The 27,228-nt window shown below is 39.7% G+C and overlaps 1 protein-coding gene across 1 annotated transcript; it reads left to right on the top strand.

Moving 5' to 3' along the window:
• Window positions 1-1,746: 1,746 nt before the first annotated feature.
• Window positions 1,747-26,845, top strand: RAD21 (RAD21 cohesin complex component). Its single transcript, XM_075085641.1, has 14 exons — window positions 1,747-1,982; window positions 8,937-9,110; window positions 11,042-11,171; window positions 13,358-13,457; window positions 14,445-14,551; window positions 15,448-15,651; window positions 16,253-16,378; window positions 16,577-16,699; window positions 17,956-18,179; window positions 18,488-18,653; window positions 19,025-19,176; window positions 20,719-20,868; window positions 22,327-22,410; window positions 25,050-26,845. Exons 2-14 carry the CDS (start codon window positions 8,967-8,969, stop codon window positions 25,239-25,241), a joined length of 1,902 nt encoding a protein of 633 aa, XP_074941742.1. The 5' UTR covers window positions 1,747-1,982; window positions 8,937-8,966; the 3' UTR covers window positions 25,242-26,845.
• Window positions 26,846-27,228: the final 383 nt, after the last annotated feature.

Raw genomic sequence — 27,228 nt, 5'->3', positions numbered from 1 at the left:
TACTGAGCATGGCAAGCACCAAAGCAGGGCTCTGCTACAGGCTTTTCAGTAGTAACATGGGTTGGGGTATGAACAGATTAGATTTCCGACTCACACAGTTGTGCTATTACTTTACTGGTGTGGCTTTGTCCCCCTACCGTGGTTGTTTTCCTACAGCAGCACATGATGCATCTTTGCCGGCCGGTCCAAACTGCTGGTGGATTTGATGCAATCCAGTTTATCAGCACTGTTAAGTTAATTTAAAATTCTAATCAGTGGTCCAATGGCCTATAGCCTAGACACTCCCTCATTCAATGCCGAGACCACTAACTCATTTTGTGTGGGGATAGAGGAGGCAATAAATAGCGGTGATACAGCAGATCTTTTCCTGCAGGAACAAACCCTTGAAACATTACTGTACCTAGCAGAACTCCATGTGGGGCACACAGAGAATCAATGTTCGTTCTGAATAAAGGTTCTAGTGAGAGATTGTGAGCGAAAATGAAATCTGCAAAACTGAATCTGAGGAAGGAGAATCGGGAGACAAGCCTGCATGTTTTTACATGTTATTTGTTGATGTTATCATCCCCTAAGATATATTATCTGAGTGTTACAAATAGCAGTAATACTTCGAAACCCCTGGTAGGCAGATTTTTTTTGGCGTTCTAATGTTATCTTCATAATCTGATGGCCCATTACACACAAAAAATTTATTTATGAGACATTATTTTAATAAGGTTTTTGTATTTTGGGTCTCTTTGGGCTAAAGACTGTTGTTGATCTGGAATGTTATTTTATGTACTCGTAGCTTCAGACTTCCTAGTGCCTGAGAGAGGAGACCAGAAAAATCCTATTCCCAAAACCAGCCTCTTTGTTTTCCCTTTCCATTGCTTTTATCTCACCAATGACTCTTTCTGTTCAAGTCCAGCTGTAGCCACGTTTTCCTCTGTTACGTCACGGGTGGCTATCACAGATTAGCAAATCAGAAACAAGAAAAAATTCTAAGCCCTGCTGAAATCAAGTTACTCCAGACAGAAAACGCGTGGTGCGTGCACTTGTTCCCAACGTAGCCAACAAACACGGCCACAGCACTGCAGAAACACCTGCAGTGTCCTGGGCCACAGGAGTAAGCTGCGAAACTCGGAAAGGTGACCTGGTGTGCTAACCTCCTTATGAAAGCAGGTTGTAAAAAAGGAGGTTTGAAATGAGAGCCTTTGGTTTTAAAAGAAGTTAACTACAAATTCAGAGTCACCTTCAAGGCGGTGCATTTTGTTCGCTGAGTATCGAGACGGGGAAGCACCGCACGCAGCCAGGCCGGTCCCCACCGGCAGCCCGGGCTGGACTCGGACGTTGTGCCGAGGGGCGGGCAGCCCCTGCCAGGCCCAGGGGCCCAGGGGCGCACGGCGGGCAGGCCGCCCGGTGCCCGCCGCCAGGACCCTGACATGACGACCAGGCCGGGGCTGCGAACGGGGCCCTCCCCAACAGCCGCGCGCTGCCATGGCAACAGCGCGCGCCCAACGGCTGCTTCCGCTGCCCCGCCGCGCCCCGAGGCCGCCGGCCCGGCACCGCGGGGTTGCGGCAACCGCTCAGGGGCAATGACCTCCCTCCCCGCTCTGGCCCCGCCCCTCGAGGAGGCGTGGCTCACCCGACCTGTCGTCATCCCCGCTGCCCCGCCCCTTCCCGGGCGGTGGGGGCGGGCGCATGCGCAACTGGCTTGTTCCCGCTGTACGCCCGCCTCCTGGCCGCCCGCGGGGCGGAGCTTTGCGCAGGCGCGGCGGGCGGTGGCGCGGGGCGGGGCGGGGGCCGTTTAACAGTAAACATCCTGCCGATTTGAACGGCCGGTTTGGGCGGCAGGAAGGGCCGTGGCCGCCATCTTGTTTGTTTGAGTGAGCGGTTCCGCTCAGCTCGGCCCGGCTCGGCTCGGCCAGGCGGAGGAGGAGCGGAGCGGTCACCGAGCCCGGCCTCGCACCTGCCGCGCCAGCCCCTCCCGGCACCGGACCAGGGTAAGGAGCGGCTCGCTCCCGCCGGCCGCCCCGGCTGGCTGCTGCCCTCCGCAGGGGCATGGCGGGGGCCGCCCTCGGCCTGACTCTCGGGGCGCTGCCGGCCTACCCGGGCTGGGCTGTCCCGGCTCCGCGGCCGATCCCCGCGGGCGGGAAGGGCGGGAGGGAGGGCCCGGCTGGCGGCCTGCTGCGTGGAGCCGCCCCGGGAGGGGCATGGCGGTGGGGCCGTCCCGGGGGCCGGGCGGTTGGGGTCACCCCGCCCGCGGCCCGGGGGTGGCAGGGGCCGAGCCCCGGGGGGGGGACGGGGGTGGAGCGGGGCTGGTGTGCGCCCCGCGGCGGGTGCGGTCACGTACGGTCTAACACGGGGGACCCGAGGGAGCAACGTGCCGGGGCACGGTGGCCGGAGCAATATTACAGCTGCCCAGCTGTGGGCTGGCGACAGGGACGGCGTGGCCGGGGGTGAGCGAAGTTTCATCCGCCTGTCCCATATTTTCTGATGTAATTTTGCTCCTCAGTTGATAAAGGAGGTTATTGAATGTTCTCTCAGTCCTCGCCGGTAACATATGAACCACTTTCTGGGCACTGTGACTGTTGATCCGCAAATAAAAGGCCCTTTGAAAAATGAAGAATTAAAATTTTTACTCTAGGAGTTCCTGTGGACACTGATGTGAATCATGCTGTAATTTCTAAGATTTCTCCCTGATCCTGAATGAAGACTTCTGTAAAATACAAAACAAGGTCTTGTGTTTTTATCGACAATAAAGGAAGTTTGGGGTCACTGGGACCGTTTCAATGAAAATGGCTTTCCGTTAAATTTAGATGCATGGAAGAAAATACTGTAAACTTGCAGAATATATCATTTAGGCCCAGATGGTGTCAACGTGTGCAATAAGCATACACTTTCATTAATCTCCTCAGTAAAACTCATTACATCAAAAATGGGGAAACATCAAAGCATTAATAGGGCCAGGCTTGTGTTTTATGTTGTGAAGGTTCATTTGTAAATATTTGACATTCTGTGAAACTTGGAAAAACAAAACCTGCTGATTTTAACTAGGGAGGAAGTAAGTGTGAGGGGAGGAATAAAAGGAGCAAAAAGTTAGTGAGACCTACAATAAACTTAAATTACCACACAATTAAATTAGTTTTGTCTTGTCATCAGGGTGCTGATACCATGGGGTTTCCCACAGAAATAAAACTAGTTGTCTCAGTTAATAATGAGTTTAACTTCTTTGAGGCAAAATACTAGAAAGTTTTTTTTTTTTAATCTATTTGGGCTCTTTGAGAGAACAGTGCAGAAGAATAACGGCTTCAAAAGATGGAGTAACATAAGGAATTCTCTCATTCAACTTATGTACATTTAAGGAGTGTGTTAATTCATGGTTTCTGCAAGTCAGTTTGAGTTGGAACTGGAGTAGTGCAAAACAGGCTGGGATAATCGAGGTAGGGCCTAAAATTAAAAGAGTCTTTCCCACTGGATGAGTGGACATACTGAATCTAGGGGCAAGGGCAGGATACATGCTGAGTTCTAGATATGAAAATGGAGTTGGGGCGGGGGGAACAATGTTCATAGGTTTTAATAATCTCAAACCCTGTACAATAATTCTGAGTGACCTGCCTTTTGATTTAGTAACTTCAGTGGGGTGCTGGTTCTAGCAATTTTGAATATGTAGGGGTGTAGTATATTGTGATTGGAGGACAGTGGATGCAGCTCCTGTTAAGGAGTGGTGTGTTCTGAGCAATTATCGACCTGGTGGTGCAACCTCAGCCTTAAGATTTCAGAAAAAAATGTTGATGGGAAAAACAAGACTTGGAGACAAATGGAAAATGCTGTATGCATTTATCAAAGGTATGTCAGGGTGGACGAGTTCAATTTTGTCGTTTCAATAATTGATTTTGTGGACATAAGAAATAGAGGTGACTTGTCACTGAATTTTGGTAAAGCTGCAGGTGCCACAAAGAATATAGTAAAATTCAGGAAAGTGCAGATTAACCAAAGGCTTATAAAGGTGGTTGAAGGAAGATGAAATAAGGTAGTGCTGGAAAGTGGTATTGAGCTGTAAACAGTTATTAGTGGAGTTTGTGAAGACTGGTTCTGCCATGAATTTTTTTTTCAGTAACACCAGGTGTTCAATGTGTTAATGAAACCTTCCAGTGAGACAATGTTAGTAAGTGCCCGCACCAGGGAAGTTTTAGACATGTGAGGTCTGTATAGTGAAGGATTATGAGTTAAAATTGAAGGATTCTAAGTACAATTGCAGGGTCAGGGTAATTCTTCTGGACTTCTAAATTCTGGCAGAGCCAACTTGGACTGCTGTGGGTGCACAGGGTGAGCTCACTCTTCCTCAGATCACCCAGGCCTGGCTTGGCTTAGCAAAACAGAAACAGGGATGGCACAGGAAGAAAATATGTGTGTAGGGGGAAACCAGCAGAGGAGAGAGATTGAAGGGTAGCATAAGAACAAATGCATTAAAACAACTGGCTGATTTTTAGACTGTAATATTGGAGGTTGTCTGCTGATCAGTGGATGAATGTGGTTCTAGAGTAGCCTTATGAGAGGAACAAAAGTAGGTGACAATAAAACTAATTGAAGACAACCTATGAACTGGTGTGTGTATACATAACCTGACTTAGTAGACTAACAGGCAAGTGGATGTAATGGGCTAGAGTGAACCATGGTCAAATTACATTATGGTGAATATTGTGTCTGTTGTCTGCAATATTACTGTCAACTGCTAGTTCATTAAGCTTCTTTCTGAATGTCTTGAAAGATGGGACTCAAGCTATGCAAGAGTGCTTTGCAGAGTTTAAATAGCTATTCTAATATGCAGAAGGATTTTTAGACTTGATATTTGTGAATTAATGGTTAAGATGAAGTTCATAAGTAGCATCTACGCAATTTCCTTGTTGCTTCTTTGGGAGGGTCAATTGCCAGATACTCAGGTGAGAGAATGAAACAGGCAGATTCTGGATCAGACCCTGTGTACTATCTGTTGTATTAGTTTCACTTTACGTGTTCAGTTACTTTGTGTATAGAATTGTAGCCTTTTTTTACACTTCTATAGAAAGAAAAATATTGAAAATAAGATTATGCAATTGTCGAGGACCAATTTAGGGAAAGGAACCTGAGGACAATTGTGGCACATTGAAGCAAATTTGCAGTTAATTAGAATCAAGTTTAAAGTCTTTTAAAAGAGCAATTTGGCAAGATCAGGATTTGGTACCACCTGGTCTTGTGTGAGTACATATTTTTGCCTCAGAGCAGTGCAAGCAAGACAGAAAAATGAGTCAGTTCTTAGAACAAGTTTTAAGGTCCTGGTTCGTATCCAGTCAATTTCAAAAATTAACAGTTATATTTTACCTTACAAGCTTTTTAAGAGCCATCAGCTACCCTTTTTCTTTTGAGGATTCTTATGATTTGCTTTTGCAGCCAACAACATATGTTTTACATGTCTGCATGAGCACTCTGCCACTCCAAGAAACTTAGTTCCTTTAACATTCATCCCAGTCTCAAAAATTGTGCCAGAAAATGTATTTCTTCTCCTTTTATGCCTCTACATCAGCATAATGCCCTATGAATTAAAGATCAGACAAAAAGCCTGAAATAAGGAGAAGGATTATCTGAAAAGAAAGAAAAAAATCTGGAGAAAGTGAGAGCAACTGTTGCAGCCTGCTTTAAGCAATTGTGCTGATGCTGTAAACACCAGTGGCTGGTCTGCTGCAGCTCAGAACTGTAAAGGTGGGGTTTGTACAGTTGCTGTAACCCAGGTATTACCATACCGAGCAGAGCATCTGCTGGAATTTGAAAGTGGTAGAGGTTCCTATTGTGACAGGAAATTAGTGCTTTGGGGAGTGGAAGTATTATTTGTTAATAACAGTTCAGATTTAAACACACTTTAAAACCACCTGTAGTCTGATTGTCACTGTTTCTCTTTATGTATTTTCCTGTAGCAAGGCTTCATTAATGGACAAAGAGGAATAGATGACCTCCGTCAGAAGCTAGTTATTTTTGGTTCTTATTCACTCCAAAAGTTTAAGTACCCTGCACACATAGTATAATCCTCTCATTAGTCTTAGAAGCAAGTTTTAGGTTTGATCCATAACTCCAGTAGTGAGTGGGCAGTCAAACCTGGGAAACGCAAACGCCACAGACACAGGTGACCACTGACTGTTTCTCTGCGTTCGCAAATGCAGTGGTTTTCAGCCTCTATTCTTTGGTTTAACTGCTAATGAGGCGTATGTTTCAAAACCCATTCATATATGTTAAGCCCCCTTAGGGGAGTACTTTGACTTGGATTGTCAGTTCTTTAAAAGGCAGAAAGAAGTTAACAATGTGTCTGTTTAAAAAAAAAAAGTTGAGAAATCATTAGCCTTGCTGTGATCTTGCACCTCTGTTATTTGGGGAACCTTGCTTCCTCTTAGGTACCTTAGATAGTTGTTTGTCTTACGCTTGCGTTACCCTTGCTATCTGGGATTTAAGGTAGTAAGTTGTTTCTGTCTGAGCTGTCCAAATACTGTGTTTCACATTTAACAGGAAATCTTCAGTATATTTTCAGGGTCACAGTTAACTGTATGTTTGAAGTTTTGTGAAGCCCATGCTACGTGTTTTAATGATTGTAAAACATTGGGGAATAATTTTGCCAAACTCCATGAATCAAAGTACGTTCTTTTGCAACTGTTGTTGGAAGTTTTTAGTGGAGTCATACAGTTTTGTAAACCGTATGTTTGTGTTTTCACCTGTACCTCATATTTAGGGGTAATTTACAGGCCTGCTGTTACCAGAGCAGTGCATGGCTGTGATGGCAACTCGATATCAAAATGCTGTGCTGCAAAGTTATGTCTCTGCATATACAAAAATACTGTGAGGCCTTTGAAAGCGTACAGGGATTGAATTGTCTCCTGGCTTTTGAGACAGTGTGATGTCTTTCAGAGAACACTGGGGAGGGTGAGGGGGAAGTAGAATACCTTTCTTTAGATAACTTTTACTGATCAAGGAGACTTTCAAAATTGTTTCATGTGCTTCCTAAAAAAGCTTGTTCATGTCCATCTTTGTGCAACACTGTCTGTAGCCCCCACAATCTCAACAAATAAAAAAGGCATTTTAACTTTTTGTTAATCTGCAGCTTGGTTAGACTCAAAGCTATGAACTTCACTCCTAAGAGCAATTTTAATCCTTTCTGTCTACTGTGTTAACGCAAGCTGAAGCTGAAAATGGCCTTTTTCTACTTTAAATCCTCCCCACTGTGTCCATTCTCAGTTATGAACAGAATCAGTGGCCAGTCTGTCATTAAGACAGATAAGCTTGATAATCAGTTCTGTTGTCCAGACAACTCTGTTCTGTTTAATGCAGCTGAAATTCAAAGCTTTTACCATCTTGCATGTTGAACAATACCTATGAGTGGGTACAAGTAGAGTATGGTAGCACTACAAGGATAATTTTCCCTACACTTTATATTCCTTCGACTCCCATTTATTAAAACAACAACACCCAAAACACAATTAAAAAAAAAGATTATTGGCCTTTAATTTCAGAGATTTACCACTACATCTATGATTTTTCGATTGTTATCCAGAGGTTGGCTTCGCTTCCACTGAAGCAGTAATGCCAGTTGCTCCTGTACTTATTTTTCTAGCAGTCACAGTTGTGCTCCTCTTTTTTGTGAAGCATACCCTATAAACATCAACAGCTCTACCATAGCTGCTTTGAAACTTGTTTCTTTTACTTAAAAGTAAATTGGTATGGTTTGGGAATTGGCTTCCTGAGAATCTCTCTCTGGCTGTCATGTTTACCAATGGTTTTTGTTGCCCTGTGCTCCCTCTTTTCTTATAAGTTGTGCTGGCATGCATTTGGAAACACTGTTTTGCTTTTTTCAATGGCTAGAAACCGATGCTTCTCCCACTGGCTCTGCCAAGGTTAAATTGCCCCTCTTTTACCTTTAGCTTGCTGTGCTTCCCCTGGCAGTTTTTCTGTAGGTTGGAGGAGGTAAAAACTGAAATGCACTTGTTGCATCTCTCTTGTTCTTCTCTATTCTTTCTTTTTTTCCTAGTTACACATATCGCTGGAGAAAATGTTGTTTCTGGAGAATCTTCCACCTCTTTAAAGCAAACTCTTTGTCTTCTGAACTTGTAGATGAACTGAATTGTATGCTTACCTCCTGCATGAAATTGGCATGTTTAAATTGTAAGACATAATGCTGTTCTGCTTCCCCATGGTTTAATAGGTTGGTGTCTTATCAGTCCTAAGAAGGTAGTCACTAGATATGCAGATAAAAGGAAGTCTGTTTTTTTGGTGAAGGAGAAAGAAGAAAATTAAATCTTCAGCAAGTTTGGAATAATACTGTTGATTTTCCTACCATTTTTATCAACACTTGAGTAAAAAATATGAAGCATTACTAAGAGGATTATGAAATGGAGAGCAGTCTGCTCAGAAACGAAGACATAATTGTACTTTCTGTTTAAGAGAATGTGGGGAAATCGAGACGTTTAAGACTGTGAATTTTATAATGCTGAATGTTTTACTGAAACAATGTAGAATATATACTGCTAAGTATAGTAGTAGCTACTGAATTAAGAGTAGAAAGAAATGGAAGCAGTAGAAAACTACTGTGGACTGAAAACTGAGACATGTTGGTTTGCATTTTATGAGTTTAGTATCATTATCATAATGTTTAATATAGTCAAGATTTTTTCTTGTGGGATGGTAAATATTTTTAAATTATGTAAATGGTCATTCGTTGCTGTTCTTCCTACTTTATATTTCCTCTGCAATAAATATACATTCTGTTGCACGGCCACCACTTGTAAGTGTTGGCTTCTTAAATATTTTATACGAATAGTCTGCCTGTAATGATTGAAAAGCAAACATGTGCTTTGCTTACTGCGGATAAGAGGTGTGTTTACAAGGATGTTCCTTAAAAAAAAAACACTAGGGAAAAAAAATTGCCTTTCTCTTTACAGGTTTGCACTTTGTTTTAGACATCTGGGACCATGTTCTATGCCCACTTTGTCCTGAGCAAGCGTGGGCCGCTGGCCAAAATCTGGCTGGCGGCCCACTGGGATAAGAAGTTAACCAAAGCCCATGTTTTTGAATGTAATCTGGAGAGCAGCGTGGAGAGTATCATTTCACCAAAGGTATCTGTTTTACACTGATGTAATGTTATCTTGTAGTGAAAAGAAATGGTGCGTACATGTGGTAGTTACTATTTGAGTCACTGAAACAAATAGAATTCTTAGTGTTGCTATTTTAAAGGGTGGAAAGGTTTGTCAAGATGTGAAATACTCTGTTGACTCTGATTCTGAAGAGTATTGTCAATTTTCTAATGCTAAAGGATCATGTAATTTAGTTACAAAATGTTTTGTATAATGCTTTGTGTAAATGGAGGACTTGTATCTTGATGCATCACTTAGGAGCAGATGTTTGGAAAGGAGGAAAGCCCAGGCTTTTTAAGAAGTAACTTTTACGGGTCTTATGATGACAATCTTTGAGTGCTGTTGTAACTGAGAGCTGTAGAAATAATACTTAAGATATTGTTTACACTTGTGACCTAAGTTCAAAGCATGTTTCTGTTTAGCTACAGCAAAAAGATCTGAAGTTTTGCAGTAGCTTTTAATGTTACTGGTAACATGATGATAGTTTGCCATATAACAAAAATACTACGCTGTAGCATAAAAGCCTTGCTTTTGGAGCTTTTAGTCTCTGGTTTTCTGCGAAGCAAACAGATAGCAACATAACTGAAAAACATAACACTTCTGCGTGGCTATTGTGAAACCAGAGGAAATTTTGAGGAACTTAGGGTTTTAAATGTCTTTTTTCCCCCCTCTACTACTCATGAAAATGAAATTTTCCACTTAAGAACTAGTGGTCTGATGTGGCTGTGACTTTTGTCACTTAACAGATGTCTGGATGTCGTATAAGAAAAACAACTATTTGAAAAAGAAAACTTACTTTTGTCTTCTTTGGTTGATACAAATATAACAATGTTTCTTATGCTACTCTGGATTTTGGAAGAACTGCGAAGTAAAGCAAAAAATGTACAGTAGAATCGCAGAGATGGTTAATATTCCAGAACTGATCTGCTTCAGTGCCAGCTCTGGAAGGATTTAAAAAAAAAGATAATGTTCATGGACTCAGTAGTGAGCTGCAGCATTCTTTAAGAAAAAGGAGAAATTGATAGGTCCTCTTTCATGTATTTAACTTTGTGTAACACTTTCATCAACTGGAATATTAGAATAAAATTAGAATAAAAATTTTGAATTCTTAGAGTTTGAGGTTAAAACCCTGTATGGCATAATCTTTTCGGGAGAAAATTATTCCATGTACCCTTCAGCACAAGTCTCGTGCTCTTTCAGACTAAAGTACTTAAGTCCTTCCCAGAATTTTTTGTCAGTTTTCTGTTCTCACATCAGATACTTAATTGCATAGTAAAGCAGTGAGGTTAAAGAAGAAAGGAGCTTAAACTTCTTTTAATTTGCACTGTTTGTTTACGGACACCCCACATCTTCCACTATTTCTGTCTGATTTTCTCTTTAACTACAGGACAGAAGATGGAGAGGTAACATGTAACAGTTTTTAACTAAATTTTACTGAACCACATCATAATTTTTGGCTGTCCAAATTTTTGTATTTTTCACTTTTTTCACAATTACTGTAACAAAGATGTCAGAAAAAGATGTGGTAAAATCGGTTTTGTCTTATATGTTGGGCTTTTTTGTGTTTGTTTGGTTTGGTTTTGTTTGGTTTTGGGTTGGTTGTTTGGTTGCTTTTACTAGAAAGAGTAGTGTTTGGGAATTCCTGGAGGGAGCTGCTATTAATTTATTGATATTTGCCATATCATCCATAAATAATATGTAGTTTATTGTCTTAAACTTTAGACTTCCCTCCCTTCGCTCCCTCCCTTCGCTCCCTCCCTCCCCTCCCTCCCCTCTTCAGTTTTCTGATGATTTTTATACTTGTTTTCGATATTTGATGTTATTGAAAAACTCATGCAAATCTGATTGACATTTTGTTAAAGGAAAAACAGTAAGGCTATATCTAATTCACTGGTTGTGCAATATGTTTTTAGGTGAAGATGGCACTTCGAACCTCAGGACATCTCTTACTAGGCGTTGTTAGAATCTACCACAGGAAAGCAAAATATCTTCTTGCAGACTGTAATGAGGCTTTCATTAAGATTAAGATGGCTTTTCGTCCAGGTATCTGTCTTTATCTAAGCACTCTCTGAAAAGTTACATTGTTATATAATGGTGTTTGTTAGGAAGGCATACAGTTCTACCTTCCTATCTCTGTAGAAGAATTGCATAAAGTTATACAGGATTATAGGAGAAGTTATTTTCTTTAGTGCAGCTTCAGGCTGGCTGTGTGACTGAGTTGTACGCTGAAAAGCATCTTTTAATTGAATTCTGAAGGAAAAGTTTTCCTATTAGTGCTGATTCAATAAAATTTCAATTATGATTTTGTCTGTTGGTGTATGATGTTAAATGGAAATATTCTGCATGGTTTTTACCTTCTGTTGCAAGTATGAAAAAGGCCAGTTGCATGCACTGAATAGAAGCACAGAAGGGAGCTGGTTTCCATTAAGGGTAAAGATTGTCTTGCCATGAGTTACAAAAGAAACATAGAAGTAAGCTGGTTTTTTACCACTTTCACATATTAGTTTCTGATCTGTAATGTTCGGGACAAAAATATTTTCCCTTTTGTATGTACAGCACAACTTCCTTGTTGCTTACTCTAATATTTTCCATTAATATGGGGAGCCATGTTAATACCTGAAAGGACTTTCTGTCCAGCAATTAATTGATTGGCTTACACATGGTTGAGAGTTTTCTTTAATTCTGGCCTGGAAACTTTTTTCCAGCTGGAGTGTAGCTGTGGCAGTGACGCTGCGGGATACTCACAGCTGTGGAATCATATTCTACTCTTTCAGATTTGTGAGTGTAATGGATTTAAAAGCTTAACTTAAGGAAGACTTTCTGTTAAAAGGCAACTTTTGAGAGCCAGCACAACAGTAAATTTGAGAAAAGTTAAGGTATATAATGCCTTTATCCTCATTTCCTGATCTTCACATTGTGCTTCAGGCTTTGAACTTTATGTAGCTTTCAGTGGTAATTTGTTGACTGTTGCCAATTTTTCGTTTACTCTTGCATTTAACTTCCCTGGGTGATGAGAACACATAAATATGTCTAATTTCACAAGACAATCTGTTTTCCCTGTTTTCCCACTCCAAACAGCGTGCCTGTAGAAGGTGAAGCACCTTAACACAAGATCTACAAAAAGTGGCATGCTGACCTGAAACAAGTTGAGGCACTTGTTTTTGCTCTCAGTTTATCAGCTTTGTGGCTTAGGCATTGTCTTGATATTGTCTGCACTGAGAATCATTTACATGTTTATTTTAAGCAGCCAACAGGTAAAAATATTGGATAGCTCTGAAAGGATGGACTAGGTTTCTTTATTCCTGGCCAAGTACCAAGATGAGTAAACTACAGATCTATGCTTGTTCCTGATCTCTCTGGACAGTGGTTCTTTGATTATCCATTGCAGTGGGGAACACAGTGGGCACAGTGTTTCTGAAGTATCTGTACCTCGGAATTGTCTGCGTTGTGTGGGTCAGAAGGCAGAACATAGAGCTCAAATCTTCTGCAAGTTACAGAAGGAACTGAACCTGCATTTTCCATGCACTTTCAAGTGTCCTGGCCTCTAAACTTTTGAATGAGAGGCACCTGCTACTAGCAGTGTTTTTGTGTGATGCCTAATCTGATAGTTATGCTCTGAGAATGCCCACTGAATAGCAGATTAAGCATCTCAGGAGGATAAGAAAAGGTATGTATGTGGTTTAGGTAATCCAGCTCTCTTAAATGCAGAAGCGTAAGAGTTTGTGTACCCCAAGTACAGTCTGTACTGTGCTGGGACTTTCAGAGCTGATTGAGCTGCTAAATAACCAGTAGCAAAGCAGTCATACTGTGTTGCCATTCCTTTACCTGAACCAGGCTGCTGGTTGCTGCTACTTTATGAAAACAAAAATATAGGACTAAGTAGCTCATCTGGAGCTTCATGATAAAGTGATTTTGTAGCAGGTACTGGCGTAGTGTTGTGATGACATAAAACGTCGGTCATAAAACACCTGTAGCACAGCTCTGCATTGTGCTACACAAACTTTATCAAGTGATTTGAGGCTTCCAGGGTTACACAAAGCAGTACAAGGGTGTGAGGGTATTGAATTTGGATTTAGACTGAATCTCAATACTAACATTATCTAAGATTTCTTCATAGGTGCCTACCATTGGTTCAATTGAATGTGCTGAGAGAACAATGTTGAAGGCACGGGGAAAAACGCTGTCCTTGTGAGGAATGGGAACTCATGTCTGAGTGTTCTTCTCTGCAGGGGTTGTCGATTTGCCTGAGGAAAACAGAGAGGCTGCTTACAATGCTATTACCTTACCTGAGGAGTTTCATGATTTTGACCAACCACTTCCTGATCTAGAGTAAGCTTGGTGGTTTTTTTTTTGTTTGGTTTCATTTTTTATTTTTATTTCCATGTAAATGATGTTTGGTTTTAGTTGAGGAGAACCTGGTTTTAAACAGCAAACTCACTGCTGAATTAAAGTCTGTAGGTAACCTGTATTCTTAAGTCTTAATATAACTAGCAAATATGCAATCATCTTTGTATTGATTTTAAGTTCATAGTAACATGTAATTTTAACGACATTAAAGCCTGCCTTAGAGAAGCTTTTGAAAAACTCAGATATCTATTATAATTTTCTTTTTTCTTCTATGCAAGACACTTTACATCACATATGTTCTCAGGTTAGACAAGATTAGTTTTATGGAAACGTCCTTGTTGACCTTCTGTAGTGGCACTTTTAATTCTTAAAGCTTTTTAATACTAATGGGTTACTTTTAAACAATTTGAATAATTTTTTATCTTTAAAAAATTTATGTTGCCCTTTTGGATTATGCATAATGGAATTTCTGGGATACACTTCGTTTTACTCAGTGATCTATTTGGTTTATATTTAGAGCATCTACTAATTTGAAACTACATAAAAATTCTGTGGTGTACTAAAACATACCTTAACACACCACAAAGAGTATTAACTTGGTACTGTTACTAGATATACTTTTTGATAAAATATATTAATAGCTTTTGAAGTTGGAGGGGAGGAAGTTTGTTCTCAGTTATTAATTCGGCCTTTAAAATTAGTGATCCCAACATAGCAAGGAGTAAGAGAGGTTACTGATATGTTTCCTAGAAGCTAACACAATTCGGATGATAGGTTTTAACCATGAGTGGTCTTATTGTTTTTAGTAGTGTTTTCTATTTTGTACTCACCATTAGCTTTTTCATCAATTGACTTAACTGTATAGTGTACTTTTTAGGAACTAATTTAACATTTATCCAAGCAGGCTTTATCTGTTGGTAACTTTTTTAAAAATTGAGATTTTTAATAATTGCCTTCTGTTTGTTTAAGTGATATTGATGTGGCCCAGCAGTTCAGTTTGAACCAGAGTAGAGTGGAAGAAATTACAATGAGAGAAGAAGTAGGCAACATCAGTATCCTCCAGGATAATGACTTTGGTAAAAATCTTGTGTATTATTATGTGTTACTAAGCTAATTTTGGTAACTGTAAAGTTATGGTTTTGCAGTTAATATGAAATTCCCATTAAGTACAAAGCAAATCAGATTAAACATGCCGTGTTTCTGTACATTTAATTTTTAGTTTGTACGTGTCAGTTTTTCTAAAAAGCCTGTCCCCTAGTATTGAGCAAGCTTCTAGCTGCCTATATAAAGCTGAAGAATATTCAGTCAGGTTAATTAGTGAAGTACTACGTCAATGACAATTTTCGAAGCATGGTGTGAATATGAAGTCAGGCATTGCTTTAATCACAGGCATGTTTTCAGTCAGAAACTGTTACGAGATTTCTAAAGCTGCAGCAGGCCGTGTGGTGACTAGTTTACTTCTTTCAGTATCTTTTCAAGAACAGTGTCCTAAGATCTGAATCAAAGCCTGAAGACAGTTGTATTTGAATATCTGGTTTCCAGAGTACAATAATATAATCCATAATTTAGTAATCTTTTTGGAAGTATAATCTAGGTATTAAGAGTGGTGTTGATTTGGTATTGGTTTGTTCTCTGTACATGAAGCCCAACCTCGAGGCATAAGGAACAACTTTCTTGAATTTCTTGGAGTTATTTGGTTTCAGTGCAGCTAAAATGTGGTAGGATCTTGCTAAAATCAATTCAAATAAGCATGATAAAATGTTTTGAAGAGCAGATGGTTACTTTTACTGTTTGAACAGCATTTTCACTATGGTACTGCTGGGCATAATTCCTTACATCTTGTCATTAACTCTGCAGTTAAGATAACTTTAAATAAATTTAGTTTTATATTTGGGCCTTTGCTGATTGATTAGCTAGGTCTCTTGCATCTTGGTTCTTTAGCATTTATAGCAGTGAAATCATATTCTTGCAGGTGACTTTGGGATGGATGATCGTGAGATGATGAGAGAAGGTAGTGCATTTGAGGATGACATGCTAGTGAGCACCAGTGCTTCCAATCTCCTGCTGGAACCTGAACAGAGTACCAGTCACCTCAATGAGAAATCTAATCACCTGGAATATGAAGACCAATACAAAGATGATAATTTTGGAGAAGGAAATGATGGTGGAATATTGGGTATGTTTGAGAAATTTGGTTTTCCTCTGTCCTACCTTCTGCCTCAATAATTAGTTCTTGAGGGGATGGGGGGAGATTGTTTCCTGTGTTGCCAAGGTCCCCCTCTAAGTTACGCCTTCAGCGATGGAATTCTGGTGAGTGCAACGGCAATATAGATGATGCATACCATGTTAAGTCTCGGTGTATTTCAAATGAAGTAAAATTAAATAATCCAGAGTTTTTCCGTTCTATGTGTAATGTTCTTTAGAGAAAAATTAATATGCAACTTTTCTTGTTCTTTGACTCCTTCCAAGGGTTTAATTAATATGCTGAGAAATGTGTTAAGTGCTTCTCTCTGAAGTACCAAGAAACCTAGTAAGATGCAAATATGTGGCATATGTGTTGTAAAAAAGGTTATCTTGTAAGCTCAAGTTTTGAGTGGAAATGCAGCTTGCAAAACCACTCCTAACTGCTTTTGCGTCAGCATTGAAAGTATAGTTTTCTTTAACCTTTGCGCTATCGTTATCTGTTTTCATAAATTCATCTGTACGTCATAAATTTGTCTATACTTGTTTCATGAATTTGTGGATTCAGAATTGATTCTTTCGTGTGGTTGTTTCAGATGACAAACTTCTCAGTAATAATGATGGTGGTATTTTTGATGACCCACCTGCACTCTCAGAAAGTGGAGTAATGATGCCAGAGCAACCTCCCCATGATGACATGGATGATGATGATAACGTATCAAGTGAGTATGATCTAGGGCTAGATCTAGAATTACTTGTTTTCAACTAATTTAATTGGGATTCTGATTCTTTAAAAGTATGTTAGGCTCAAAAGTATGAAATGTGGTAAAGCACTTTTAAGGTGTGGCAGAATGGATAGGAAGGGTAGCACAGTTTCTTAATGTTTTGATATAGTGCAAGATACTTGTTCTAATTGGCAGTGGGTGGACCAGACAGCCCGGACTCAGTAGATCCAGTTGAACCATTACCAACTATGACTGATCAGACAACACTTGTTCCCAATGAAGAGGAAGCTTTTGCTCTGGAGCCTATTGACATAACTGGTGAGTGAGCTATTTGGGAATATTTCACTTGGGTCATCAGAGACCACCTTAGCTCTGGAAAGGAATGGAAATGGATGTCTAGCACAGCTGATGACTCTGCTTCTCAGTTGGAAGAGAAACCAGGGACCAAGTGCTGAATTCCTTTTATTCTGATGGTAGTCTTCCAGTACTTTCCAGGTAGGTAGCTTACATTGATGGTCCTGGAGGATACTAGTTTGTCCTTTCCCCGGTCAGTATGTATAGTGACATGATTCTGTAGCTTTTGATAAATGTGCTGGTTAACATAGGATGAGTTGGAATAGAACTCATCGTGTCTTTAATACAGTATCTGTAGTGCAGCACAGTTCTCTATACGCTATGTTTGATGGCCAGGAGTGACTGTTTACACTGAGAGTGAGTGTATTCTAGTGATTCATAGCTTTAACTAATTACTCAATTCAGAGATGTGTCTTTGTATTTGAAGTTCTGCTAAATAGAGAAATTCCTTGTCTTTGTCTCTAATGCAAGACACTTATTTTAACTGGTACTGTATTTGGCTCATTATAAACAGATCCCTGCTTTATTAAAAAAAAAAACAAACACAAAGATCTGGAAAAAAAGTAGTTTGTCCTGTGTTTTCAGGCTGAACTCCAGGCCCCGATTTACTGCTTGGCCAATTAAAAAGCCCTAGCAGTGCCCTCTGGTGGCAAGCTAGCAACAGAGGTCCTAGCTGATCAGCTGGGACCAGCAAAGACAGCGTTTGCCAGAGCTTCAGGGTCAGCTGCAGAGTGCCAGGCTGTAAGCAATTTACAGTAAAGTCATTCTAGAGCAGGATGAGAGGTACAGGTAAGATAACCACCCACATTAACACTACCAAAGCTCAGATAGGGCGTAGGGGAAGAGCTTGGTGTGGTATTTTGACTCTTTGGTCAAAGGGACCTTGCATCTCAGGGGTTTGCCCCTGAAAAGCACCAGCCTGATAGGCAAGCTGTGAGGGAGGGAGGCATGAGCAGCTGAGGACATGCGAGGCTTCGGTATATTTGGTAGAATTACGAGTACATGCAGAAGATTTTTTAAGTTATGGGACAGTGTTTGTACTGTTTGACCTTTTGTAGTGCTTATAGCTTTTCATTCCTTCTCCCAAAGCTAACATTGCCTTAGATTCTTGAGGCAGCTTTATACATGGGCAAATGAGATCTATAGAGAACCTGCAAGATTATTCTACACTGTGGTATCTGTATGAGCTAACCTTCGTTACTTGCTAAAAATCTCAACAGTCAAGGAAACCAAAGCAAAGAGGAAGAGAAAGCTGATTGTGGACAGTGTGAAAGAACTGGATAGCAAGACTATTCGAGCCCAATTAAGTGACTACTCAGATATTGTTACTACTTTGGACTTGGCACCTCCTACTAAGAAACTGATGATGTGGAAAGAAACTGGTGGAGTTGAAAAGCTTTTCTCTCTGCCTGCACAGCCTTTGTGGAATAACAGGCTACTGAAGGTAATGTTTTTGTGCAGGTTTATCTCTAAATATTCAGGATTGTGCCTCATAGATAGTAAACATCATATGACTAGTGATATAGTGACAGCAGTATTCATAATTTAAAAGAAACCACTCATTAAAACATCTAAGGACACCAATGCTTAAAATATTTATCAGTTACAGAAATAAATTACTTTTTTAATGTTACTACTGTTGGAGAGGAGCTTAAAAATGGGAAAGCAAGATGGCCTATAATTATTTGATCAGAAATGAAATTAAGGACACTGAGAACTACAACAGTGAGTAATATAACCTTTCCCCTGTAGCTCTTTACTCGTTGTCTTACACCCCTGGTACCAGAAGACCTGCGAAAGAGGAGGAAAGGTGGGGAAGCTGACAACCTCGATGAGTTTCTTAAAGACTTTGAAAACCCGGAGGTTCCCAGAGAGGAGCAGCAGCAACAGCAGCAACAGCAGCAACGAGATGTCATTGGTTTGTGTCTTGTCAAAGATGCTATGCTTTCTCTCAGAGCTTATTTTTCTCTTTTGTTTGTGCTTTATATTCAGTCACCAAAGATTTTGAATGAAGCAAAGAGCTTTGTTATGGTTGTTCAGCTTGATTTACGGTCTTTTACTTAAAATAGCTGTTTTTCCCAGAAGTAGAAGACACTTAAAGACTCAGTTTGATCCAGTGGATTAAATGGGTATTGGGTTGGGTTTGTATGCACATCTGCACCAATTCTAAGTCACTGCAAAAGCTATGCAGGCTATTAAGAGTGCTCAGTTCCAAATTAATAGCAGATTGAATTTAGTAATTTGAAACTGTACCGAAATATCTAAAACTGGGTTTGCTGTGGAATATAGATGAACCTATTCTGGAAGAACCAAGTCGTTTACAGGAATCGATGATGGAAGGCAGCAGAACCAACCTGGATGAATCGGTTATGCCACCCCCACCACCTCAGACAGGTGTTAAACGCAAACTGCAGCAAGTAGAACCAGAGCCAGTGTTACCTGTGAGTAAGATCTTTTTTTTTTTTTTTTTTTTTTTTTTTGAGAATGAGAAGTGGGTGTAGTGTCTTTGAGCAGGAAGTGACGCAGATTTGAGGCACTAGCTTTCTGTAGTGTTGTGAGATATGCTGGAGTAATATCAGAATCTTTGTCCCTGGGGAGTCTTTATGGTGTTTTTTTTTAATTAGTGGAAAGCTTACTGAGCCATTTAAAATGCGGGTAGGGTAAAGAAATGGCATTGTTTCTTCCAGGAAAAGTATTCAAGGAGTAAAGTGTATCGCTTACAAAGCTATTAAGTTCTTCTGCTTGGCAAATGTATATGAACAGCTTTCACTGACAAAGGAAGGACTGTGCTAGCTGTACAAATTCCCTTTTTAAGATAGTCCTAGTGTTCCAGGGTTAAGGGTTCAAAGAAAAACTTTGATCTTCAGGAAAGATTTCCTAGTTGAGTTGTGAGTAGATTTGTGGAAACAAGCTCTTCCTCTTCTGTAAGATCTGTGATGGAATGTGAAAGGAAACCATATTTATGAAGGGGAGAGGAAATGGGCAAAATGAAATGTGTATTCTTCTTCTGAATGCTTACCTGGTAAGAATGGTCCTGGTTTATGCTGTCTTTCTCATATTTGTGCATTTTTAACCCCACTTTTCACATGTTTCTTGGCTAACAGGTTGTTTGCTGTAGAATGACTGTTAGATGTTACATTATCTTACTAAAAAGTGTGGCAGCTGCTGCTTGTCTTGGCCATGTCATTGGGTGACATTGACATCAGTTGTTTGTGCTTAAGTCAATGCTCCTGGTGTGTGTTGGGAATTCTTTGATTGTGCCAACCAGATCAGGCCTCTGGCAACATACCTATAGTGATACCTGCTGTATGACTCTCAAAACACAAGTTATTTTGAGCTGTTTTAGGGTATGTGTACAAACAGTTTCATGTATCAAGGTGACTTAACTGGCCAACGCTTCATGGTGTATAGATTCAGGGGGAGAACACTGTATATTAATTTTATTGAAAATGATGACATAAATTCTGTTAAACTGCTTTTCTGGACTTTCCTCTTGATATAAATATCTTCTGAGAATGATACTTGAGCACCAAAGTCACGCATACATTTTTGGAAACTTTACAAAGTACCTATGTTTTAATACCTTCATGCCTGTATTGCAAAGAACAAGATTTTGATATTTTGAAGATGTCTTGCTCCAGTGAGTTAAAGTGTGTTCATGCCACGCTGCATCTGGTTACGTGGGATTTTAAAGTTGTGTGTGCGGATCCAAGAAATGAGATCAGTAGTTTGAATGGTGGACTAAGTGAAGTTGTTGGAAAGCCTGGTATCATAATTTCCGGTCTGAGTAAAATCTAAAGGATTAAAAATACATTTATGGACAACAAAACAAATAGCTTTTATTTTTTGAAAATGAAATATTTCTGACAAATGGCTAAGATTTAGAGACTTGGATTTTGTGAAACTGGTTTGTAGCATCAGCACTGTAAAAGCACTGATAAAATTAAGCTATTTTGGCTTAACTGTATTGTGTACTCTTAAAGCATCCACCATCACAACAGCTGGAAATACCACCTGTAGAAATGCCTCCAGAGGAGCCCCAGAACATCTGCCAGCTAATACCAGAGCTAGAACTTCTGCCAGAAAAAGAGAAGGAGAAGGAAAAGGAGAAAGAGGAGGAGGAAGAAGAGGAGGTGAGAATCCTATGTAGAAAGGGTTTGGGTGTTCCCCAGCCCTGTCTGACTTTGGATTCATTAAATGGCATAAGAAATAAATCTTCAGGCCTTACTTGGGAAATGACAACTTCAGAAGTGTAGATTTTTAAATTATTCTGTGATGATAATTTTATATTATTTCACTTTATAAATTGCATGCACATTCTGCTTTGAATTAGAAGGTTCTCCTGTTCTCACACGTGGTTCGATTAAATGACTGTATATATTTAGGATGCCTTATACAATAGGTTTTGAACTTAATTTTATAGTTCCATTTTAAATAGTTCACACTACTTAATAATAAGTAGATGTTTAAGAAAACCATCCACATCCTAAAATGGGATGACTGAAGTTGTTTCTTAGCTACAATATTTAATATTCTGTGGATATCAAAACAAACTTCATAGATTCTTTTTATTTAACACCAAAAATGCATAATATTAAATTAGTTTTTTAAAATCTGATTTTTTTGTTGTAAAAAGAATGTATCTGGACATATGAAGTTTCCCTCTGTTACAAGTCACATGTACAAAGAAATGTGAATTGTTAGTCAATTACTTTAGTCAAGATGATTTTCCTAGCAATGTAAAAAGCTGTTAGAATAGAACAGAATATTTTCAGTTGAAAGGGACCTACAATGATCATCTAGTCCAGCTGCCCAACCACTTCAGGCTGTTGCTGGATGCAGAGAAATGCTACTTTAAAAGTAGTACAATGAAGAGGAAGAAATACATGCTGACTTAATTCTGAGAAATAAAGAAATGGCCAAACAGTTTTTCTGCACAGTTTGGGGTTCTTGAGTTAAGACCTGAAACGAGGCAGATACTGCCTACATGTGTTGCTTTTGTGGTGTTTTTAATTGCTATTTTGGTATAAAGTTCTTATTTTAAAAGCCATATATAACCCATCTTCCATAAAAAAGAACTGTTCTGTGTAGGTGAGGGCTTTACAGGGCATGGGGAGCTGAGTCGATACAGCCAGCCTTTGCAGCTTTTAGCAACAATCTCATTTCCTCTTCAATGGTTCTTTTTCCACAGTGAAATGAGAACCTGTGTTTAGTAATGTTTGCAGAATAAAAGCATTGTTGATACCGTGTTCGGTACTAGCAATCCTAGGTTAGGCTGAAGTGTCTCTTCTCATTCAGCGGCCATGACGGAACTTCTTTGTTTTACTAAAATCAGCATAACATTTTGAGGTATAATCATAGTGGCAGACAAACTTACTACGGTACATCAGCTTACGCGTGTGTCTTCCTCCATCCCACTTCCCGCCTCTCCTAGATGTATCCTGTGACTCAAGTTCTCTAAACCTTCCGGCTTGATGAAAAGAAAAAGCTGCAGTGATATCTAGAATACCTAGATAGCTCAGTTACCTTTCATAACTCAGTGGATGAAAAGATTATTGTTTTGTAAATGCGTGAATTTTGGCTGCTTGCAGGAAGAAGATGGCACAGGGGGTGATCAGGATCAAGAAGAAAGGAGATGGAACAAGAGGACTCAACAAATGCTTCATGGGCTTCAGGTACACCTGATAATTTGTGTTCTCTTAAAGTAGCTTTTGAGTGTGCCCACCAACACTTTTGACCTGGGTTTAAAAGGTTAAGAAAGAGCTTTCTTTGCAATAGATATTTTAAGTCTGTAACAATCAGTTCTGTCTTAGAGGGGGAAAAATGCTTGTAATTGATCAAATCATAATATAATTGTCACTTTTTTCCAAAGAACATTTGAAGTAAAATTTTTTGCTTCAAGAGTTTTTCAACCATTATGCCCACACTTGGTGAGCAAGCAAGACTCCCAGAAATTCAAATTTTAAAATAATTGAACCCAATTGTATTTTTAATGAAACCTTAGCACCTCTGACTTTGTGCTATGTAACCCTAGGCAAAGCCCATCTACGTCTAGGGATAAAACCATTTTACAGACATTTACTCGCAGCTAGGGCAGTTTGAAAGCCTCCATGCTATGATAAGCTGAATATCTAAGAACTGTGGGAATCTGACCTTGGCTGAGGTGCAGCATTATTTTTCAGTATGTGGCTTCAGTCTACACAGATAGATCATCTTTGTGGATGGACACTTGCTTCCTAGAACTAAAGAGCTTTTTTCTGATAAGCTAATTGAACAGCCCTAATATGCACTTGAACTTAGTGCAAACTGCTGTCTGTTTGCATATAGGTCTCTGTATGTGTACTTTTATATTCTTGGACTACCTTTGCCTTTCAGTCTAGTTTGCGCTTCCTACCCTTTTGTTCCCTAAACATTTCGGCTACTCCTGAGATTCTACCGTCACTGAAGTTTTGGTTCCATCTCTCTAAGCTGTTATTGTTTTCCAAAGTCATCCTCACTTTTTTCATGAAATTCAGAGGCTCCATCTCTGGTGATAAATGCTCATTATTGTTACTGCATCTCTGAACTTCCACTGTAGTGGACTGGGGGGGTGAGGTATGGGGAATGCTGCTGAGTTTTTAGTAAACTGAGATTTAGTAGTTCATATTCTTTTAAGTTTCTCAAAAGTCTGATGTAATCAAGCAAAAGCGTTACATTTCTGGAAAATGTTACTAGAGTTACATTATAAGAATTACTTGATTACATCTCTAAACACTGCAACCTTAATTTTAAACTCCTAAATAGCCTTTATGACACTTAAATACACTTAAATGTATTTCAGATTGCATTGTAAACTGGTACGATTTAAGTTGGTCCTTTTGCACACCTGCAAGAATTCTGCTAGTTTAAGTAAGATTGTTTTAAACTGTTGTTGTGGTTTAACCCTGGTAACCAGCTCAGCCCCATGCAGCTGCTCGCTCACTCCCCCCTGGTGGGATGAGGGAGAGAATCAGAAGGGTAAAAGCAAATAAACATGTACGTTGAGATAAAGACAGTTTAACAGGTAAAGCAAAACCTGCACACACAAGCAAAGCAAAACAAGGAGTTCATTCGCTCCTTCCCACCAGCAGGCAGGTGTTCAGCCATTCCCAGGAAAGTAGGCCTTCATTACACTGAATGGTTACTTGGGAGGACAAATGCCATAACCCTGAATGCACGCTCACCCCTTTCTTCTTTCTCCCAGCTTTATATGCTGAGCATGACATCATATGGTGCGGGACATCCCTTTGGTCAGTTGGGGCCAGCTGTCCCAGCCATGTCCCCTCCCAGCTTCTTGTGCACCCCCAGCCTGTTTGCTCCTATCCAAAACATAGCACCACATGAGCTGCTGTGTGAAGCAAAATGTCCCAGCCCAAACCAGCACAACTTGTGCTTAAAAGTAATTTTTAAAGTATACAGCTGTTTAGTTGGTAATGTTGTGCAATGTCTTCCTCTCTGAATGTTTCATCACAGTTTCTGAAAAGAGCTTCCGAATTCTTTGGACCATGTCTAGGTTTTTTTCAATTCTTTCTTCCCTGTGCCCAAAAGAGCATCACATTGGATGGCTGAAACATTAAGCCTGTAATGAGATTTGAGGTTCAGATATGTTTAATATAAAGTAATTTGGTTTGGCCAGCCTAATATCTTTTCATCTAGTAGATATTCCAGAGCAGACGTTTCTGTTTTAAATTGAAGATGTTGGTGGTTGTTCTAGGCAGCAGATTTATTTTCCGAAATTTTTGGTTTTTTAATATTCTGGCCAAGACTTTGAAAAAAATGTAAGCAACTTTGGGTACTTCGCTTTAGACAGGCGAGGAGCTTGAGAAATGAACAGGCTTTCACCTTGGGAAAATGATGCATCTTCTAAAGAACCATCACTCTAGAACTTTTGTTCTAAACAATAGATCGTGATTATTTTTGGAGTTATCTTTATTTTGAGAAATAAAACAGGATTTGTATTCCTATTTTAAAATATTTGTCCTGTAGTCAAAAAAGACTGGCTAGCTATTGGTCCAGCAAGAAAATCTTGTGCTCTGCCACTGTGCTTCTGGAATAAGTTGCACAGATTCAAGACTGATTTTTTTTCACACATCTCTGAGAAGCCTACTTGGTTTCATTTAGATAAGATCGATATAGAAACTTTCAAGCACATGTTGCAATGTCCCCATCCAATGTAGAGTCCTTGTCAGTCCCTCACAGTGTCCTGGGGCTGACAACAAACAGGATCTTGCCAACAGACATTCTTGTTTGTATGTAGTTCTCTATTTAATTTGTGGTATCAATCTTTGTCTTTCAGAGAGCTCTTGCTAAGACTGGAGCGGAATCTATCAGTTTGCTTGAGCTGTGCAGAAATACGAACAGAAAACAAGCAGCTGCAAAATTCTACAGCTTCCTGGTACTTAAAAAACAGCAAGCGATCGAGCTGACGCAGGAGGAGCCTTACAGTGACATCATTGCAACGCCTGGTCCCAGATTTCATATTATTTGAATGGTTAGATACAGCGGAGCTAGTGTATGTTTCACTAGTGCGTACATGTATTGCCCCATCTGTAGGGCCCACAAGACCGTTGCAGAAAATTTAGATTTTATTGTCTGTATAAAGTCCTTGGTTTTCTTTTTGGGTTATTTTGGGTTTTGTATTTTAAATTTACCACTTAAATTTTTAGTGAAACTGCTGGGTGGGTGGCTTGACTTCCAAGTGCAGAAACCAGGCAGCTCAAGGACCCAGATGAAGATTGTTTTAACAACTCAGAGCAGATGTGTGCAATATTGGTGCATGTAATGTTGAGTATCAATGAAAATGTCTTACGATAATTTGACTAGTTGATTCAGTAGTGATATTTTTAACCTATACAAGTGAACCTGAATGGCCAACCTACTGTCTGATGAAAAACTTTGCCAAACTTGTCTGAATCGTTCGGTCTGCTTCTCATAGTAGTGGGTTTTTTCCCCTCCCCTAGATCTTTGTGCATACCGTGGGTCTCTTAAAGCTGCCAATATGAAAGGTAGTGCCTGATATGTCAGCTTGCTTTGTCACTGCATTTTTGCAGTTGGATTTTTGTAGCCCTTGATGCTAAGGGGAAACGGGTGTCTGTGGAAAGCACTTCCTCTACGTGATACTAGTGCGTACATGAAAGGATGGAACACGTGTTAAGCATTTTAGAGGAAACATTCCTTTTCACTTATCACCTCATTATGGTCCACTACTGATAATGGCTAATTACTGTTAATAAGCGTCAAATAAAAACTCTAGTAATTTCATTTAAACCTTTAAGATATCAAAATGCTTTAGGTTTGTTAGAGCTGTATATAAACTCCAGACTTTTTAAAACAGACTTCTAGATTGTAAATTATCTGATTTTTATTAAGCAGGCATATGGAGATAAGAATAAGAGAAGTTGGACAGATTGCCATTGTAAAAATGCTAAATTCAGATACCACCTGTACCAAAAGGGCAACAAACTTGAATATACAGTGCAAACGGGCACAGTTCCACTTCATTGTGTAGTGTATTAATGGCTCTTTGGATATATTTATGGTTTTAGTATCAATTCCTCCAATAATGCACACTCCTGTGTTCAAAACATTTGATTTTACTCATAAAGAATGAAGCTTTACTCTTAGACCAGGTAGCACCAGAAACTATGTGAATATGTTGATTATGGAAACCTGTCTTAACTTTTTTTAGGGCAAAATTATTCACACTGAAGGTTCTGGTTTTAATGTTGGCACTTTTGTGAAATAATTTTGGGACACTGAAATTTCAGTGTATACTCAACTGTAAAATTATGTGAATGTTTAAAAAAAATCTGAGACTACATGATGACCACGTTTTAATAATCCTCGAAAAAGTCAATTGTATAAAGTTACCACAGCTTTATTTTCAACATGACGTGCCTGTAAAACCATTATTTTCCCCTTTGTAAAAAGAGACATTGTAGATAACTTGAATGTTTAATTATAGAAAAGTTCATTAGTTTCTTGTTACACATTTTTAGTCTGGTTTTGTTGCTTTTCAAGGTTAATATTCTTGAAAATAGTTCATGCTGTTATGTATAACTTTTCTAATAAAAGTTGTGTTATAAGCTGTTACGTATTAGCTCTGTATCTTGTGTGGACGCTGGTCATTTATGCAGTAGGGACCTGGCACTTGCAGGTTGGTTGTTTTGGTATTAGGAGTGGAAGCGTAACGGTTTAGCTTTTTGAGAGATTTAAAGCTTCAATATGTAAACAGATTTCTTGCCATGAGGAAGGAAGTGTTATTTTACTGGCCGTACTGTGGTTTTGTTCAAGTGTTTCATGCTAGGAATGTCTGGGCGGAAAATTAGGGGAGACTGTCTATAAAATGTGATTCATCTCCATGCCAGTCCCTTCTGAATGCCAGAACATATCCAGCTTGAATTCTTTTAGCTCTGCTGTTGCTTCTAGAAGTGCCTCTGCATGTGGGTACGTCACTGCTTCTGAAGCTACGTGCC

The sequence above is a fragment of the Phalacrocorax aristotelis genome, chromosome 2 (genome assembly GCF_949628215.1).
Source record: "Phalacrocorax aristotelis chromosome 2, bGulAri2.1, whole genome shotgun sequence".
In the NCBI taxonomy this organism is placed as follows: Eukaryota; Metazoa; Chordata; class Aves; order Suliformes; family Phalacrocoracidae; genus Phalacrocorax; species Phalacrocorax aristotelis.
This window is presented reverse-complemented; position numbering and strand designations above follow the sequence as displayed.